General features: G+C 32.6%; 4 protein-coding genes and 2 long non-coding RNA genes across 7 annotated transcripts; 3 read left to right on the forward strand and 3 right to left on the reverse strand.

Annotated features, from left to right (window-relative positions):
• Positions 1-512: 512 nt before the first annotated feature.
• On the reverse strand, positions 513-998 carry LOC111413687 (uncharacterized). Its single transcript, XM_023044731.2, has one exon. The coding sequence runs from the start codon at positions 996-998 to the stop codon at positions 513-515; it is 486 nt and encodes a 161-aa protein (XP_022900499.2).
• A 214-nt stretch (positions 999-1,212) lies between these two features.
• Positions 1,213-2,525, forward strand: LOC111413686 (helix-loop-helix-leucine zipper transcription factor bigmax). The gene is made up of 3 exons (XM_023044730.2): positions 1,213-1,535; positions 1,587-2,101; positions 2,155-2,525. Exons 1-3 carry the CDS (start codon positions 1,493-1,495, stop codon positions 2,341-2,343), a joined length of 747 nt encoding a protein of 248 aa, XP_022900498.2. The 5' UTR covers positions 1,213-1,492; the 3' UTR covers positions 2,344-2,525.
• A 2,527-nt stretch (positions 2,526-5,052) lies between these two features.
• LOC111413678 (F-box and leucine-rich repeat protein 6) lies at positions 5,053-12,183 on the reverse strand. Its single transcript, XM_023044718.2, has 9 exons — positions 11,983-12,183; positions 11,310-11,745; positions 10,967-11,259; positions 10,510-10,906; positions 6,639-6,808; positions 6,458-6,583; positions 6,015-6,405; positions 5,796-5,955; positions 5,053-5,740 (listed from the first exon to the last, which is right to left on the reverse strand). The coding sequence occupies exons 2-9, from the start codon at positions 11,629-11,631 to the stop codon at positions 5,509-5,511; spliced, it is 2,091 nt and encodes a 696-aa protein (XP_022900486.1). The 5' UTR covers positions 11,632-11,745; positions 11,983-12,183; the 3' UTR covers positions 5,053-5,508.
• LOC111413679 (uncharacterized) lies at positions 8,334-9,577 on the reverse strand. Of its 2 annotated transcripts, XR_002706202.2 has the most exons (3): positions 8,824-8,838; positions 8,497-8,767; positions 8,334-8,413 (listed from the first exon to the last, which is right to left on the reverse strand). It is a non-coding gene; the product is annotated as an uncharacterized lncRNA (long non-coding RNA). The 2 variants fall into 2 exon arrangements; XR_002706201.2 differs by having other exon boundaries at positions 8,497-9,577.
• Positions 9,450-9,650, forward strand: LOC139431437 (uncharacterized). The gene is made up of 2 exons (XR_011641553.1): positions 9,450-9,486; positions 9,571-9,650. It is a non-coding gene; the product is annotated as an uncharacterized lncRNA (long non-coding RNA).
• A 3,217-nt stretch (positions 12,184-15,400) lies between the features above and the next one.
• On the forward strand, positions 15,401-16,771 carry LOC111413661 (sodium-dependent phosphate transport protein 3-like). Its single transcript, XM_023044695.2, has one exon. It carries the CDS (start codon positions 15,401-15,403, stop codon positions 16,769-16,771), a length of 1,371 nt encoding a protein of 456 aa, XP_022900463.2.
• The last annotated feature ends 1,671 nt before the right edge of the window (positions 16,772-18,442 follow it).

The following is an 18,442-nucleotide window of genomic DNA, read 5'->3' on the forward strand; positions in this document are numbered from 1 at the left end:
TACCAATAACCGGTGATTTAATACTGCTAAAGGAGGAGTTAATACTTATAGCTTGTAGAAAACTAAATACCGTTTCTGGATGCTAGATACTGCTTGCAGAACACTATATACTATTACCTGCAGAAGACTAAAAACTGTTACTGGTCGCTTGATATTGCTTGCTGAGGAGTGTGTACTGTCTGTTATAAATTTATTCGAGCTAATATAAGGTGTAAGTTTGGTTTTAATATCAAGATAAAAGTCAAATTTAAAACTTTAACGAATTTCTTAGAGATGGCGCTACCAAAAGAAGCTTAGAAGTGCTTTTAAAGCACTTCTAAGTTCTTGTTAAGCACCCCTGATGTAACAAATAACTTTCATGAATTAATTTTTGGGGTAGTGACCCATTTCTGTCACCTTTGTGATATTAATGCAAATCTCTTGAACAAAAACATTTATTACCTTAAAGATACAATTTTTAATTAATCAATTACTATTATTGCCATTAAAGGACAAGAATTCATTAACTTAATTTAATCTCTTCTGTTAATGGGATTTTTAATATTAAACTCATAACCATGATATTCAATTTGTTCGTAGATATACTTTCTATTAACACGACATTCACTTCCGCATTTAAATGAAGAACATGATGGGCACTTGAAATGACAACCAGGACAATTCTCTTGTAAGCAATCGCATAAATCAATGCCGGAAATGTGAACACCCATTGAATCGTAAACTGCTCCTTGAACTCGTTTAGGAAACGATTTTTTAGTGCGTCTTTTATCTTTTCCCTCATCATCGTCGAGCACATCGGAATTTAACTTGGCTAAATCTTGCTTGGATTTATCCTTACTTGCCAATGCAGCTTGTCGTTTAGTCATGTTTGCATATTTGTTTTGTTCGAAGAACGGGATTTGATTAGCGGTTGATTTCTTCGCTAAACGTGGTCTTTCATTGGTGGATAAGTATTTTAATCGATTTGAAAGATCATTTTCCGAATTTGAACCACTCATATTTAAATTAGTTTTGAAAAGAAATGTTTCGATGAGGTTATGTTTTGACTTTTGACAGACAAAAAATTTGATTTTGTTGTTAGGACTAATGGGCAAATGTGCTAATTAAGATTGATAAAATAAATGCTAATTAGTTTGTTATCTTTAAGATTAAAATTTATCTCTCGATTAGATATGATTAAAAATGAAATTTTTTATTTTAAGGTAAATCGGGAAACTTATTAGGAATTTAAATAAGTGTCAAAAGTTGTGGAAATTGACCAATCAGATCGCTTTGGAACGTAACATGGTCGCGATTACGATGAACAATATTGTTCTAAACATTACTTATAAAGAAACTCTTCGTTTCAAAGTAAATTTAAAGTGTTTTACGTTGTGATTTATAGTGTTTAAAAGGGGAATGAAAAAAATCAATGATTGTTCCTTAAACGATAAAAATTAGTAACCTCTTGTAAAAAGGTTCACTAAAAAAACTTAGTTTATTAAACAACAATATGGATAACGTTTATAACAACAATTTCGACTTAAATAGCTTTGGTGTGTATTTTAAAAATCGTTTTATTTTGTTATACATCCTTTTATGTACAGGTGAAATCAGAAATATACATCAAAATGATAAACAATATCAAGATGAAGTCCAAATGTCTAGGGAACATACATTTACAAGATGTAATAGTGTGGGTTCCATAAACACTCCAAGTACATCTAATCATAACACCGATGAGGAGGATGAAATTGAAAGTAAAATGTCTCCTTTAAGTTACAAAGAAAGAAGGCGAGAGGCTCACACTCAAGCTGAACAAAAACGAAGGGATGCAATTAAAAAGGGCTATGATACTCTCCAAGATTTAGTTCCAACCTGTCAACAAACAGATTTATCTGGTTATAAATTAAGTAAAGCGACTGTGCTTCAAAAATCGATTGATTACATTCAATATTTACAACAACAAAAACGTAAACAAGAAGAAGAAAGAAATTCACTTCGTAAAGAAGTGATGGCTTTAAGGATAATGCAACAAAATTATGAGCAAATCGTAAAAGCACAACAATCACAACCAAATCAAGCTGATGTTAGAGTTTCAGATGAAATTAAATTTTCAGTTGTAAGTTTATTTATTTTAAAATAGAATTGTAATAATAATTTTTTTGTTATTAGTTTCAGGCTATAATGGATCAATTATTCGTAACATTTAATTGTATTCCTTCAGCAAATTTCCAAGAATTATCCGCGGGTGTTTTTAGTTGGGTCGAAGAATACTGCAAACCTCAAACGCTTAAAGATACAGTGCTGAGAGTGATTCGGAGTCATAATCGTCAAGTACCAAGACAACCACCACAATTATAGCGAAATACAAGTTTATATATTAAAGATTAACAGTTATTTTAGATAAATAAGGGTTAAAAAATATATATTTTTTATTGAATAAAAATATTGTACCTTTTTGTAAATTTTTGGAAACCATTTTTTAAGTTTATTGTGATGTTAATTTGTAATCACGTGTAAATAAAATAATTTTATGTAATCAATCATTATATTTTATTCAATTTTAATGAACCAAAACAAAGAAATAATTTTTCTACAATTTGTTATAGGGATGAAGTTTTGGGATCATATTCACGACTTTCTGTTATACAGGGATGTACAAAAAGTATGGAATAATGGTTCTACAACCTAAACTTCAACTTATATTAAAAAAAGTTTTAAATAAAAGTTACTTGAAACTACTTTCCGCATATCTTGGCGTAAAAATAAAATAAAAATCTTGACGGCAGTCTGAGTTACGACATGGTGAGTGTGTTTTTTAAATGGAACATCCTGTATTTTTTAAGGTTTTTGGATTTCTTTTGACAAGGTGTTGCAAAATGCTATAAGATTTTAATACTTTAAACTGCATAGTTTTCGAGATATCGAAACTTTTATTTAAAAAGATTTGACGTAGCGACAACCAAATTATGACGTCATTATGGAATAGACAACCTAAGCCTTGACGTCACAGGGATGGGCGGAGCTTATACCGACTCCAAACATCTTCGTTGCTAACAAAAAATCCCCATAAATATGCAATTTTTCAATAGACTGCCTAAGTCTGACGTCACAGAGATGGTCGGAGCTTATACTGACTCAAAACAATTTCGTTGCTAACTGTGTTGCTAACGAAAAATCCCCATATGCAATTTTTTAATAGACTGTCTTAGTCTGACGTCACAGAGATGGGCGGAGCTTATACGGACTCGAAGCAATTTCGTTGCTAACCACAGTTGCTAACGATAAATCGCCAAAAAATGTCATTTGAAATGTCATAACTTGAAGTTTAGGCTGTAGAACCATTATTCCATACTTTTTGGACAGCCTGTATGTTTATAGAGATGTAAATAAATACATTTAAAATGAGCATTGTAAAACATCCACAAGCAGTAATAAATTATCAATATTAGTTGTAATGAGGTCTTAATACATATTAAGACATGCTAACAGTTGGATTTGTGCTGTCTTATGATTTGTTTTTGGCCCCTAATCCAATGAGGCATAAGCGACTATGGGTCTGATTATTGCTATGTAAGCTCAGTGAGCCATTCGTGGTTTAAGCCCTTTCCAAGAAGCCTGCGGCAAATCTGGTTAGCTATAAAAGCTTTTTTCCTCTGCATTTGCCATGGCAAGATCTCGTAACGTCCAGCAAGACAATTTTAAATCGCCACAGGGATGTTAGTACTGCTCAAACAATACTGGCAGTGCTATTTGGGAACAAATAAGAAATTTATTTTAGCTCTGGGCAGTGTTGTTGAAGCTCTTTCGACACCAGTACAACCTGACATAGTAATTCAAGAGGACCTAGATATCCTTGATAATCCTAATTTCTCACATTTTTGATTCCGCCAAATTGAAATGAGAAACAGAAACCCCATCGATCGAGACTTAGTGGTTATGTTATAGGTTGTAATCTTATACAGTGCACAAGGGAGTTCTCGTTTTTATTAAAGTTTTACGTGTCGTTAACTTTCGGTGCTATTTTTGAGGTAAAATGCGTTCCAAGTGTAATTGCTAATACAAAAGTAACATATAAGTGTAATTATGCCTATATGTTGAATTGGACATACTTGAACTGGATATGTTGGCCAAACTGGACGTAACATCGGAATGTCCGACTGAATAAGATTTGCGGTAGTTGCAGAACATTGCCACAAAGTGGATAGATTTCGACAAGACCAAAGTGTTAGCAAGTTACACATTATTTCCAAATGATGACAAGAGAGGTGATAGAAATTCAGCGTCATAGGAATAATATGAATAGAGGACATGGCTGAGAACTTAGCTCATCATATAGTGTTACTCCCAATTTTAGTTTAAAATAAAATGATTGTTTTTATAAAAAAGAACATATAATTTATTTACAAATCGTTTTATCCATATTATTTTTTTTTGATTGCTCTACACGTAATCACATTTCTACAGGTGAAGCACGTTACTTATATTAATTATTACAGTTTCCAATTTTATAATATTTAATTAATAATATATATATATATTTCACTTTATTTTTTTTTTATTTTAAATTATTTTCTTTTTAAACGTACGTTAAAACATTCTTCTAATCGAATTTGTACATTTTCGCTGAAGATTACTTTATATTTTCTTTCTCGCTCACTTTCATTCTAGTTTTTATTTATTTTTTTCGTGTTATTTCTGCTCGTTAAGGCCAATGTGTCTCTGTACATACATGTCTTCATCCGATCATTTTGTATTCAATAATTAATTAATTAAAAAGGCATATAGAGTTATAATAAAATCAACAACAACATATTTTCACACACCTACTTATGTTTCTCTACAATTACGAGTAATAATTGGGGTAATTACTAATCGTAAAGGAAAAATCCCTTAAACTATGACACTTGATCCCTACCTATTACTTTTTTTTAATTTATAACTTGAAATTTATTTTTCTATTTCATTTGATGTGTTAAAAAAGGAATCGAATTAATTGGTGTCTTAGAACTATTCTAGTTTTAGCTGTACAATTGACTACTTCAAACCAGAACATGATTTCCATAGAAATAGTGTTTAATCGACATTTATTTAAAGATAAAGAAATATAAGAAAAAAGGATAACAACAATTAAAAATATGATTATAGAAAAAAGCTTTTTAAGCTACCTTTTCGTATGCAAAAAATATATAAAAAAGAAAATAATAAAATCTATTTTTATTACATATTAATTACGTTTATATATTAAATTATATCATAATTTCCAGGGCTCTCACCAAATCTTTTTTATTTCATTTAAATATACTTATACTTATATATTTACGTGATTAATGCAACATTATAATACAATATTAATTCTTAACAAAGTTTAAAAAAAAGAAAACAGGTTTAACTAGCATTTGATTACGTCAAATTCAACAATTTCTATTATAATGTTGACATACAAAAATTGTCCTCACCAACAATTAAATGCAAGAGAAAAAATAAAATACAAAAAACAATACATTTTCAACTATTTACAAAATATTACTGAGCACTGTACTCCGGAGAAACTTGCAGATCCTCTGCTTCTTCCGTTTTAGGTTTATCCATCAAACTTTCTCGTAACTCTTTAACAGCATCTCCTGTATACAAACGTTTTATTCCTCTCGGTAACGCTCGACACGATTGAAGATTTATCGATTGAAGCTTTTGACATTTCGTTAAGACTGCTTTTACAGGTTCTAAACTCACTGATGATCCACATAAATTCAACGATCTAAATAAATTAAGAAATAATAAATCCTTTTTTTAACGTCATTGTAATAATTTACCTCAGAGGGGATTCAGCTCCTCTATCAGCAAGTGCCTGAACAGCAGCATCTAAAGATTTCGTAGCTGTAGACCAAGCCAAATCAACTTCTAACAAACTATGACCCCATTTTTGAACGATTAATTCCATCCCAGAATTATGAGTTCTTGTAATGTAACAAGCTAATATTTAAAAAATAAAAAACAATTCATAATTAAAATAATTTTAATTCAATTTTTACCGCTTAAAAATAAATGCTCCAAATCCCAAGCTGGAACCTTAACCAATCCAGAATCAGTAAGTTTTATACACCCTCTAATATCCAAAAGCCTCAATTTTGTACTATTTTTTAAAATCCTTTCGATTCCATCATCATCCATTGACCTTGCTGTAGTCATTTTGTGATCATCTTCGATACCAGCCAAAGATAATTCTTCAAGCATTGGAAATCCCGGTGATGCGACTTGATCGGATAAACTAGCCGGGGCTAACCAAATTTGACTATTGGTCATTCTCAAAACACGCAATTTTGGACAACCCGATTGTAATTTTTCAACGTGTAATAAAGCAGTGTTATGAGCGAACGTTCTTATATTAGATATGTCTAATAATTGAAGATTTGGACAATTTGCCTGAACAAAAATTAATAAGAATGGAGTTAAATTAATTAAATTAATAACTTACAGCTAACGCAGACATAATTTGTGCGAACCCAGCTATTTTATTATGAGCCAAAACTAAATGTGTTAATCTGCTACTCATTGACTGGGCTAAACTCACTAAAGGTTGAGCGTTAATTGCCGATGCAGACTGAAAATAATCAAAAAAAATAAAAGAAATTAACTTATTTTTTTTTTAAACTTACATTTACAGATGATAAATCAAGTCTTTCTAAATTCTCACATTCCGTTGTGATATACTTAAGATTATCAGCATTTAAACCTTTCCATCCGCTCAAATTAAGTCCTCTTAACTCTGTACAATTTTGGACAATATATTCCAAAGCGGTTTGTATATTACGCACTTTCCAAATCCCTACAAAAATTATTTTAAAGTAACAAAATCATGATTCTTATTTCTTAAGTAATAGTATATTAACATCTTTCAATTATGGATGTTATGGCACATCAAATAAGCGTAGAAATGGATTTGTATAGATTTTCATAAGAAAAATCTTGTATCTAAACAAGCCTTTATTAAGGGGGCGACCTCAGATGTGATCATTTGTGCACACCATCTTGCGCAAAATCTTCTCAAGACTGGATTTAGCAACACAAAAAGAAGATGGTGTGTTTAAGATAAAGAATGTTGTATCTGCTGTCTAGCATGATCACAAACAAGGTAGGTGTGGACGACCACTGGTAATATTGGACTATGAAGGAGCATGAAGAAGCAACTTATTCCCTATATACAGTATTTGACAGAATGTGTCAAGCTAGTTGTGGAAAGACGGTGTTGTTTTCACAAGTTCTCCAATGCTGGATAGCAATGCACACTGAATATGTCGCCATAACAGCTTTAAGTGCTCAAGACTTTTCAAATTTGTTAATTTTTTACAATTTAAGATGATAATTGCATTATACCATATAACCATAGTTACAAAACTACTCTGCAGTTGCACTGTCCTACATAAAATAGCTTAACATTCCAGGCATTGAGTAGTTTTGCAAAGGAAAGGTATTGCTTGGAATAAGTTAATGTCCTTATGATAATCCTAAGTTTTCTGCCGTCTTAAGAGACGTATGGCTAAACCTGAATGTTTTTGTTTCTAGGTCTAGTTCTACTTTTCGTTCAATAAAAATATACCACAATTTAACGTTAAATAACAATTAAAACTAGAACTAACACTAGACATAGAAACATTCGGGTTTAGGCCCACATCTCTCAAGACGGTTAAACCCGAATGATTCTAGTTCTTGGTTTTATATTAGTTTTAGAAAGACGGCTAATATCAATAGAACTAAAACAAGACCTAGAATTAGAATCATTCGGGTTTAGCCGCACGCCTTTCAAGACGGCTAAACCCGGATGATTCTAGTTCCAGGTCTTGTGTTACTTCTAGTGCTAGTGTAACACTAGAACTAACACTAGACCTAGAAATATTTGGGTGTAGCCGTGTTGAGAGACGTGGTCCCTATACTTATGCAACATGGTGATATTTTATGCTAACTAGCGCAACCTACCACTGTTAGTAGAACTAACATTAGACCTAGAGCGAGAAACATTCTGGTTTAGCCGTACGTCTCTAAAAACAGCTAAACTAGAATTATTCTAGTTTTTGGTCTTATGTTAGCTGGCGAAATCGCAGGTGGAGATTTCGAAAACAATAATAGGCCCATAACTGGTCGCAAACGGATAACGAAAGACCGGGAGGAACGAACAATAGTAAGAGAATTATTAAAAAACTGAAAGAAAACTTCATCAGACTTCGTTGCTGAGTTGTCAGAAGGTTTTAGAAGATCAATATCTGCTCGGAAAACTCGTAGACGACTTTAAGAAACTGGCAATTGTAGCCTCCAGGTTCATCATGGTGAGTATTAATAGGATAAAAAAGAATAAGTCCACGATGATTATTTATTATTTTTTTCTAATTTCGGTACAACAATGTTTCGCTTTTTCTAAAAGCGTCTTCAGGTACGACTAGAATAATAGGAAGATAATTATTACTAGTTGACGGGTTTTTTTGTTGGTGATATAAAATTAAAATTATAAAAAGTTCTTACCGTCAAAAACTAAGAATGATGAACACGTGAAAAAATGATTATGTGGAAAAATTTCTCTTACAAAAAACTACGACGGACCGATGATTAAAAATATAATTTTGGATTAAAGAAAAAAGTGAAATTTTTGAAAACGGCGTGGGTTTACCATGTCAGGTTAAAAACTCCAACGTCGGGTGATAGGTTAATAAAGTTTTGAAATGCTGAAGGCAGGCGTAAAAGAAACTGTGAAAGCTGAAGGCGTGTTATAAAAAGGGAATTTATCGTTAAAAATCTAAAAGAAAAAGGGTATTAATATTATTGAAAGCGTATTATAACGTTAAGTGTTACCGAAAAACTTGAGTCGTATGCACATATCGACTGGTTACAACGGACTGAGATCAGTTAAAAGAGGAAGTAAGTAATATGACAACTTAAGAAAATAAAAATTGGTATCAGGATGTGACAAACCAAATGCAAGAGTGGTGAGTTTGAAATTATACGAAAGGTGTAAAATATCTATTATAATTGTTAAAATCAGTAATTTCATTCAAAATATGTTCAGGGTTTTTAATGTGGTATGATTTTATATAGTACTCCTCAAATAGGTCCATTTTTCTGGATTTATTAAGATGTTTTAGAAGTTTAATTTTGGATATATCAGTTTTATGTTTATGTTCTTTTAAATGTTTATAAAAAGTAGAATTTTCTTTATTTAAGTGTTCCTTGAATCTAGTACTGATATTCCTTCCAGTTTGTCCTATATAAAAAGAATCGCAATCGTTACAATTAAGTTTGTAAATCCCACTTTTAAGTTTATCATCGAATATGTGTTTATTATTAGTTAATAATTGGCCCAATTTAGCATTAGCACGGTATACCGGTGTGACATTAAACTTATTGAAAATATCGGAAAATTGTTTTTGGATTAAAGGGTGGAAAGGTATAGAGACAAAAACGCCGGGGTTGGAAAAGTGCATTTTTTCACGTGTTCATCATTCTTAGTTTTTGACGGTAAGAACTTTTTATAATTTTAATTTTATATCACCAACAAAAAAACCCGTCAACTAGTAATAATTATCTTCCATATTATTCTAGTCGTACCTGAAGACGCTTTTAGAAAAAGCGAAACATTGTTGTACCGAAATTAGAAAAAAATAATAAATAATCATCGTGGACTTATTCTTTTTTATCTTATTTAAGAAACTGGTCTAAAAGACAAAAATAAAAAAGCACGGTACGAATGGGCTCGAAAATACCAAAATTTCACTGAAGAAGACTAGTCAAATATCGTCTGCTCAGAGGAATTAAACCTTAAGGTAAGTTAGTCAATTTGGTGTTCTATCAGCTTTTAACAATTTTATTAAAAAGCATTGGGTGTAACCTTTGTCCGTCGTCATGTAGGCTAGGAATTTAAGCCAGCATGTGTGGTACCGACTATAAAAGATGGCGGAGGCAGCGTCATGATCTGGGGTTGCATGGGAGAAATATTCGTGTGTGAAAGCCGTATCAACGCTATAAAATGGATAAATGCCTTGGAAACAACCTCTTTTACATCACTTTTGGCGACATAAACTTAGATGGCGTTAAGTTTCAACAAGATAACGCAAAGCATGACTTAAAATAATGTAGAGCTCTTGGACTGGCCTGCCAAATCTCCAGACCTAAACCCCATAGAACATTTATGAGGTTGAACTTGTGTCCAAAAAGAATTTTGGCCATGATTAAGGCAAAAGGTGGGCCCATTATTATTTTTTTGTTAACAATAAACATTATAAACCTATACAAGTTAATAAGTTTCAATTTATTTTAATATGATATTTCCAAAGTTGCATAATTGCGCAATTAATTAATGAGTTTTGATGTTGCTTGGGGCTGAGGCGCTGTAATAAGAGTTGTTGAATTAAGTTGAAGCTTAATAAACCCAAATGATTCTATGATAATCTAGAAAATTAAGTTTTAACTTTATATGTATTAATTTTCCACCTGGATATATGATATTTATTGATATTTTGCAGGGTTATTTTTTATTCTTACCTAAATTAAGATCTTGACAATGTATTAGTCGATTATCAATTAACCAATTGAGTTTTTGATCGGTACGATATCGTTCCGAAACCCAATTAAGATCGACTTTTTGCCATAAGGACGTAGATAAAGCGACTTGACGCCATAATTTGCAAACTCTACACAAGCGCACCAATAATGGTAAGCTGCCTTCTTGGAGAGACGCATGGTAAAAGATTTTGTGTAATATCGGCTCGGGGATTTGGTCGCCCCAAACGCTCTGTTCGAGAGGTTCTTCTGCTGGAGTTGCGTTTAAAAAGTCCATTGAGGTTTTCGGTTTTTTCATGGAACTTTCATAATCTGATGTATCGGTATCAGATTGATTTCGCTTTTTCCTTCTTCCGCTTTTCTTTTTATTTCTAGCTAACTATAAATTGAAATTAAAATTGAATTTTTTAATCTTATTACAAGTACGGTGTAAATTTACCACTTGAGCAGTTAGATTCTTCTTAATCCTAATAATAATGGTGTTTTTATCCCCACTGATTTGACTTTCGTAAGTTGAAATAACCCCTTTACGGGGTCTGCCTCTTACAACTCTTTTTCTTTGTTTGTCGGTTGATTTTTTGATTACTCCATTACTTGCGTTTAAGACGGAATTAAAAGTTGATTCATCTGGTACATAACTCGCCGTGGCCGAATCCAGCTCGACCTTACTTGATTGCGAGTCGGGAGATTCATGAACTTTAGCTTCATCAGGTGATATACCATCTTGAGAATCTAAATTGAAAGGTTTTTTTAATCAATTTATATGATGAAACGAGTTTTACCTGATGTTTGTAATGAATGTGTATCACTTTCGAGCATTGGGACATCAGAGGCACCACTTTCTCCTGAGGGAGTATAAGAATCCTTTCCCGAAGACATTCCATCGTTTTTCGAGCATTCACTATCACTGTAACACTGAGAAACGGGCACTTTGTGACACACATTATTGTTCGGTAACATATCGCAATCGTTGTATTTAACACCTCCATTGCTATCAAAACAGCTAACTGACTCCAGATAAGTTTTATTCTGAATTGGATCTGTTATTGAGCTTAGATGGATTTCCCTGGTGTTGCTATCCGGCTCCAACATTTTTCCTGCCATTTTTCTTATTGTTGAAATGTTACATTTACTTTACATCTTATGTTGGAAGTAACATTTTAAACGTTTAAATCGCTTCTTGGGGTAAAACTTCAAATGCTGAGGTTTGAGATGTTTCTAATAAAAAGAATTAATGTGAAAAACTTAATGTGACAGTTAATGTGTTAAGTAATTTTGATTGTAGCACACAATAAAAGAAAAATCGTTAAAAATAGGCCATGGTTACGATATTATGGTGATTTTAATGTATATTCACGTGAAGATAATCAAAAATTTAAGTAGGTTTCCCGGTAAACCATTATTTAAGATACAAAATCGTTATCGGTTCACGACTGTGGTGCAAATTGTACTTACAGGGAAAACGGACGGTGTAGCTGATTAACTAACACATTTACGTCGATCGCTTAGGGTCCGGATTGCGCGTTTACATCGGATTACTTGTAAAAACCACTCGAACTAGCGAAAATCCGCTATCCCTTGATATTTGGTGTTGTTGACCTTGTTACTAAAGATGCTGGTGTTTTTTATTTTGATATTGTAAGGTGGCGCTCTATTACCATAAACAAAGATAAGAACCAAAGTGCAAGGATTTTTCACTTTAGCGCCATCGCGTATCCAATAGCCGTACTAATATTTATAAGAACCTATAATTTTAAATTATTAATAAATTATCAAGTTTCTATAATGATTTATAGATAGGGCTTTATAAATAATAATTGTTAATTATTGTACTATACTTTTATTCAAACTTACAAGTGCAATTATCTTGGTTATTATTATAGATGGAGTATTATAACTAAGACATTATATGGACACTTTTTTACAGAGAATTTGATGGCGTAGTTACTGATTATAAGCTTATTAAATTCGTTATTTTTTTCTGATTACAAAAATATAGGGTTCGACAAGTCTATTTCTTATTGTTTTAGAATAAAACTAAAAATAAAGTTTTTTTATAAAATTTCTAAACACCGCCATCTAGTGTCGTTGAAGAAATGTAGTCTAACATGTTAAATTCATCATAATTTTCGTAATTCATCTAAAAAAACAGGATTATTAATGTGACACGAAAATTTTTGAATACAAACAAATATTGCTATCATTATATGTTTATTTGAATTCGTAAAAATAACGTAAAAAAATATATGAGCGCCATCTATCAATAATTTATTAAGTCATCTAATAATAATATTAAATACATATTTATTAATAAAAAATGTGAAATAATGCAATTTATTCTAACTTTTGTGTAAAACAAATATAAATTAAATAAATCAATAAATATATTTGTTTCAAATAGCAGAAATATGTTTTTTTAAGTTTTAGTTATAGCCTTGTTTATACAGGTGTCCCCGGATAGGTGAAACAACTCTTATTAAACGTAAATTTTTTTCGATATTGTTATCTTTTGGGGTTTAGCCCTTCTTGGTTAAAGACTAATTTTGAACATATTTTCAAGTTTTAAAAAACAAGTGAACCTTGACAGTGAAAAAAAAACTGTTTTTGTGACCTTTTCTGTTTACAATACGAGAAAGTGTTACTAAGAAGTTTTGTTTAGAATGAAAAACTATGGTCATATGCAAAATTTCGGAATAATCGGCCTGCTTTGATAAAAATCCATATCAAACAACTTTATTTCTAACAGACTGCCATGGAAAAACAAAATTGCCAATCTGTCAAACTGTAATTTAATATAAACTTAAAGTGTTTTTTAAATACAATGGGGATTTATAAACTTGGGGATTTATTCCTCATGACAAATAATGACTAATAAGTGAAAAAAATTGTAGCAAAACTTTTATTAGTTTCCTATATATCCTTGAATTAAGAATAAAATTGAAAAAGCCATAAAATTGAGTATACAGTTAAGCAAATGTGATTAAGTTTAGGTTGGTATTATATTTTTATGGTTTGTTAGTGGCGGAGTCCACTAACTTGCTATTTTTTAACTGAAACTTAACTTCTCCCCATAAATGTTCAATAGGATTTACATAAAGAGACTGTGGAGGTGTTTTTAATTGTTTTGAAGTATTGTATAATAACCATTCCTTCACAAGGTATGATGTATGTTTAGGATCATTATCTTGTTGGAACCAGAACAGTTGGAAGGTTGAGTTTATGAGAGCTTTGACATAAATTACGTTTTAAAACATCCAAATAACTAAATTTTGTCATATTTCCCTCAATAAATACCATAGTTCCAACGCCGCTTGCTGCCATTATTGAACATATGTTTAACTGTTCCCACCAAATTTTTGTTTTTGAGCTCACAATTTCGGGCAAAAGATGGCATTAGTTAGAAATTATCAAATTTAAAATCACGTGACTCACTCACACCCGCAGTCTGATCATGCAAGCAGCGCATTACCACAAAATAAGCCAGCACGTGCCATGTGGTTCTTTGTTTATGTTCGATCTCTGTTCTGTTTATTTTATCTTTAATTACTAATAATTATCAGTAGAAATATTCGGGCTTAGCTTAAAACGGCTAAATCCGAATGTTTCCAGTCTTGCATCAGCAAAATTTAGGTTTCTGCCAGCAATATCTAATCTTCTGGAAACAGTACGTAATACTCCGCAAGAAGTAACTAGTCTTCCATTAGTAGTATCTAGTCCTCTGTCAGCAATATCAAATATCTAAAGAAGCATCTAATCTTCTGCCAATGTTTAATCTTCTATAAGAAGAATCTAGTATATATAGATCATTCTGCATTATGAGTGCGGGCAATTCTGACACCCAATTTAACTATAATAGATTTATGACTATCAGGATACATAAAAGATAAAGAAAATTTTACTGTACCTGTCAAAGTAGCTGACGTAAATAGATTACTATGAAAAGAATAAGATATCTAGGTAGAAAAATCCAATGTGATCCACAAAATTTTTTTTTTTCAATTTTTTAGCATAGTATCTGACCAAGATTGAGGTTGGGTAACGGTATAGGTGGCGAGAATCTCGCCTTTGTGGCAACGGCTAATCTCCCTTACTTTCGGCTTGCTTTGTAAAACGAGAAGATTGTGGCGGGTAAGGATTTGGGTCGGTGCATATATGAGAACAGAGATTTTCGGCTTTCGGCTAAGCGCAAATATTTGCGGCGGCTTTGCGATTTAATTAAAAAAAATATCACCTTAAATTGAAAAAATTCAAAACGAGTAAAAAACGAAAACTTCATTCAACTGACTTTTTAAAAAATCGTATATATTAAAAGCATTATTTCCTTTTTAAAACGTTACCTGTTGAATTGTTCACTTGAAATCGTTAGAAATTGTGGTGTTCCAAGAAACCGCCTCGGAAAGCGGTGGGAAAAACGGGCCAAGACTTATGAATTTTCCCATCGCGAGGAGCTTTTCGGAGTTGAGTGGCGAATTAAAATACCGTAGGACGGGGCCGCGTCTTCTCCGACTCAGATATGGATATTTAAATTTCAAATGTTATTAAACTCGTAATTTGAGTAATTAGTTTGGCTCGGCGCGGCCCTTTTGTGATAAAATCTCGGGCGTGGATTAATTTCGGTCCGAGAGACGTCGCCGACGGGATCTCCGAGTTCATTTCTGGAAAACTTTCCGTCACAAAAAATCAGTTTTCTCCGGATCGCGAATAAAAATAAGGTTTAAAAAGAATGACTTTTGACAGCTTTAACAAGCAAAAATGACTTATGTAAATAAGTGTCATAAATAATTTCGAGATTATAATGGGCCAAAAATTTTCACTATTAAAATGTACTTATGGAAAGCACGTAATTCCGCAACACTATATAGTTGTATTGATTATGACGGTTGTTAATATATTGTGTTTTGCGTCCAAGTTTGCCGGAGATAAATTATACGTGGAGTCGCATATTGATCGTGATCAAGATGGGTTTAAAACCGTTCGTATTGGAAGTTCTTGCGAAGAAGCGATGACTTTGAATTCAACAATGAACGAAACATCGCAAGGAGAAGAGTTGTCTTATAACGTAATTTCGGCTGTTTACATGTTGTTTACCGCGTTGGGGAAGTTTCCTGCGGGAGTTTGTGCTGATTTATTCGGAGGGAGGCATCTTTTGCTTTTTGGATTTTTGGGGAAAATATTTATGGCGATTATAACCCCAACTTTAGTTATCTTTGGAAGTAAAAGAATGCAGTTTTTTGTTCGGGGAGCTGCAGGTTTTTTTGAAGGATTTGTTACAGCTGTAACTTTTAATATAGTTGCTCATTGGGCGCCGACACGACATCTGACTTTATCCGCCACATTACTTTATAATTCAGATGCAGCGGGGTATTTAATCGCGCATATATTCAACGTTTATTTTGGAATTAAATTGCAAGTATTGATATATATGATTGGGGTGCTTCAAGGGATGATGTATATGTCGTGTATTTACTTCGTCTTTTCTAGACCTAACACACACCCTTCGATATCGGCACAAGAAAAGGATTTATTTGTGGAGTTATTTCCTACGAATGAATTACCTGGGAGTATTCCATGGAAGGCTATATTAACTGATTTCGATATTTGGGCCCTTTTCGCTTGCAACGTTGGTTATAATTTCCAACATCTTGTGATTCATCGTCGTTTGCCTGATTATTTCTATTATATACTTCACGATGACGATGAAAATATAGAGTTTCAATTTAATGTAGCTCTAAGGCTGACTTTGTTTATCGCCGGTGTTGTTCTTGCGGTAATCGCAGATTACATAATAAAAAAAGGTTACATTCCAGTAGTGTATTTACGATCTACATATATCGGGATGTCTTTAATTTTGGGTAACTTATTCGCGGTGATGATTATATTTGTGGGTTGCAATATTACAACGGTTATAATTCTTTTACGTCTCAACAACATTTTTGGAACAGCTATAGATGCAAGTTTAGGCGGAAATATGTTAGATAACAGTAGGCATTATGCTGGAACCGTTTTTAGTATTACTTGTGGTGGTGGGCACCTTATTCGAAGTTTAATGTGGATAGTGTTTGGTTATGTATTAGAACACCAATCAATATCGCAATGGACTATAACTCTATGGTTAAATTTGGCTATTTGCAGCTTTTGCACGCTCGTTCACTTTGATGGCTCTCGAGGGGAAAGAGCATCTTGGGATGTAATCAAACCAAAACAAGATAAAAACCCTGTCAAAACTGGGAATGTACTTATATAAATAAAACATGTTAATTCAATGGATTAATTAGTAATTAGTTTGTAGTGTCTATTACGGGTAATGGAAACGCCATGAAGAGGTATTTATTGATTAATAATTCAAGTCGTAAAGCCAAGCACTGTAATTACGACACATAAAATCTTGGCTGGTTGAGACGCGACCGGATTAGATTCATGCACCAATTAAAGCGACTGGAACGCCGTAAAAGTTTGTTATTGCAATTTCGCTCGGTTGGTTCGTTTTTTGGACTTTGCGATATTTCAGTTAATTTCAGCTTGAATTATCGCCCATCTCTCCCGGTTTCTTACGATTTATAGCGCGATCTTCTGTTACATCTCCCCTCGTTTTGAATATAATTCGAACTTGGCGTTCTTTTTTTGGGTCGATGGGATACCTACTTCGGAAGGGCTGGATAATAGGTTCGCATAATGGTGACATTAGCAGTTGGATTCCGGCCTTGGAGAGTCTCGTTTCACCACCGGTTTTCAGTATGGGATTTTCACTCCCCACCACTCTCTCTCGGAATTCACATATCAAATTACTTCGAAAAGATGTGGACCGTTGAAAATGTTAACTGTACATCGGAATAATATTTTGCGGCGACGACGGGGTATTTATCTAAAAGTGAATTACGCTCGCCTGGCGAGAGTTTAATATCCGTTTTTCACTTTTCCAGCCGCACTGCCCTCGCTCAAATATTTAGATTCCATTATACGTGGCTCACGGTGTATTTTCCTCCTAAGGCTTCATATTCCTCTCTGGTCCTTTACTTTCTCCCTCTCTGCATTTCGATGCGAGGAATACGTCGCATTTTTGCATTGGTATTCATTGTTGAGAAATACCTTCATATGGATACTTTCATAATATTTTACTTTAAAATCATACCTCAACCATGTAAAAGATGAAAAGATGGAAATATATCGGTTTATGTTTCAATAGGATATGGAATAATTACTGACATCATTAATGAATATTGTCTGAACATGCATGTGATGAATAGAGGAGGCTTTCTCATTGTTTAATTGTTTAATAATTCCCGGAGGCTGGCGAGATGTGCAATAACTTTAACATTCACAAAAATTAAATTTAAAAAATCGTATCTCAAAAAGTATATGACATATCAAAATGAAATAACAAGCATTTTAAAGCAAATTTAATCTTGTTTCAACCCATCCAATATAATTTATTAATTCCCATAAATACTGATGATATGATTTTTTTAATAAATCATAGTAATGGTTGAAGATAAGTTGATAATTACAGAAATTCAAGGCGTTGTATCTCCGAAACTAATTGATATACCAAAATAAAATGAAAACCATTTTAAAGCAAATTTAATTGTTATTTAAATTCTTCCTTAATTTCTTAATCTCCATTAATTGTGATGATACGATATAAATGAATTATTACCATGATTTAGGAAAATGAGCATTATTTTAAAGAATATTTTATTATTTCTTAAACTGTTGAATTGTTTCACATCGAATAGGATATGGAATAATACTGCCATGATTAATGAATATTGTCTGAACATGAAAGTGATGAATAGGGGAAGGTTCCTATTGTTTAATTTGACCTTTCTTCCATCTCTTTTATTAAATAAACCCCGGAAGGTTGGCGAGACGTGTACATTGTTGCCGAGTACGGGGTCAAAGTTATAACTAGTTTTGT

This window comes from Onthophagus taurus, chromosome 10 (genome assembly GCF_036711975.1).
Source record: "Onthophagus taurus isolate NC chromosome 10, IU_Otau_3.0, whole genome shotgun sequence".
NCBI classification, from domain to species: Eukaryota; Metazoa; Arthropoda; class Insecta; order Coleoptera; family Scarabaeidae; genus Onthophagus; species Onthophagus taurus.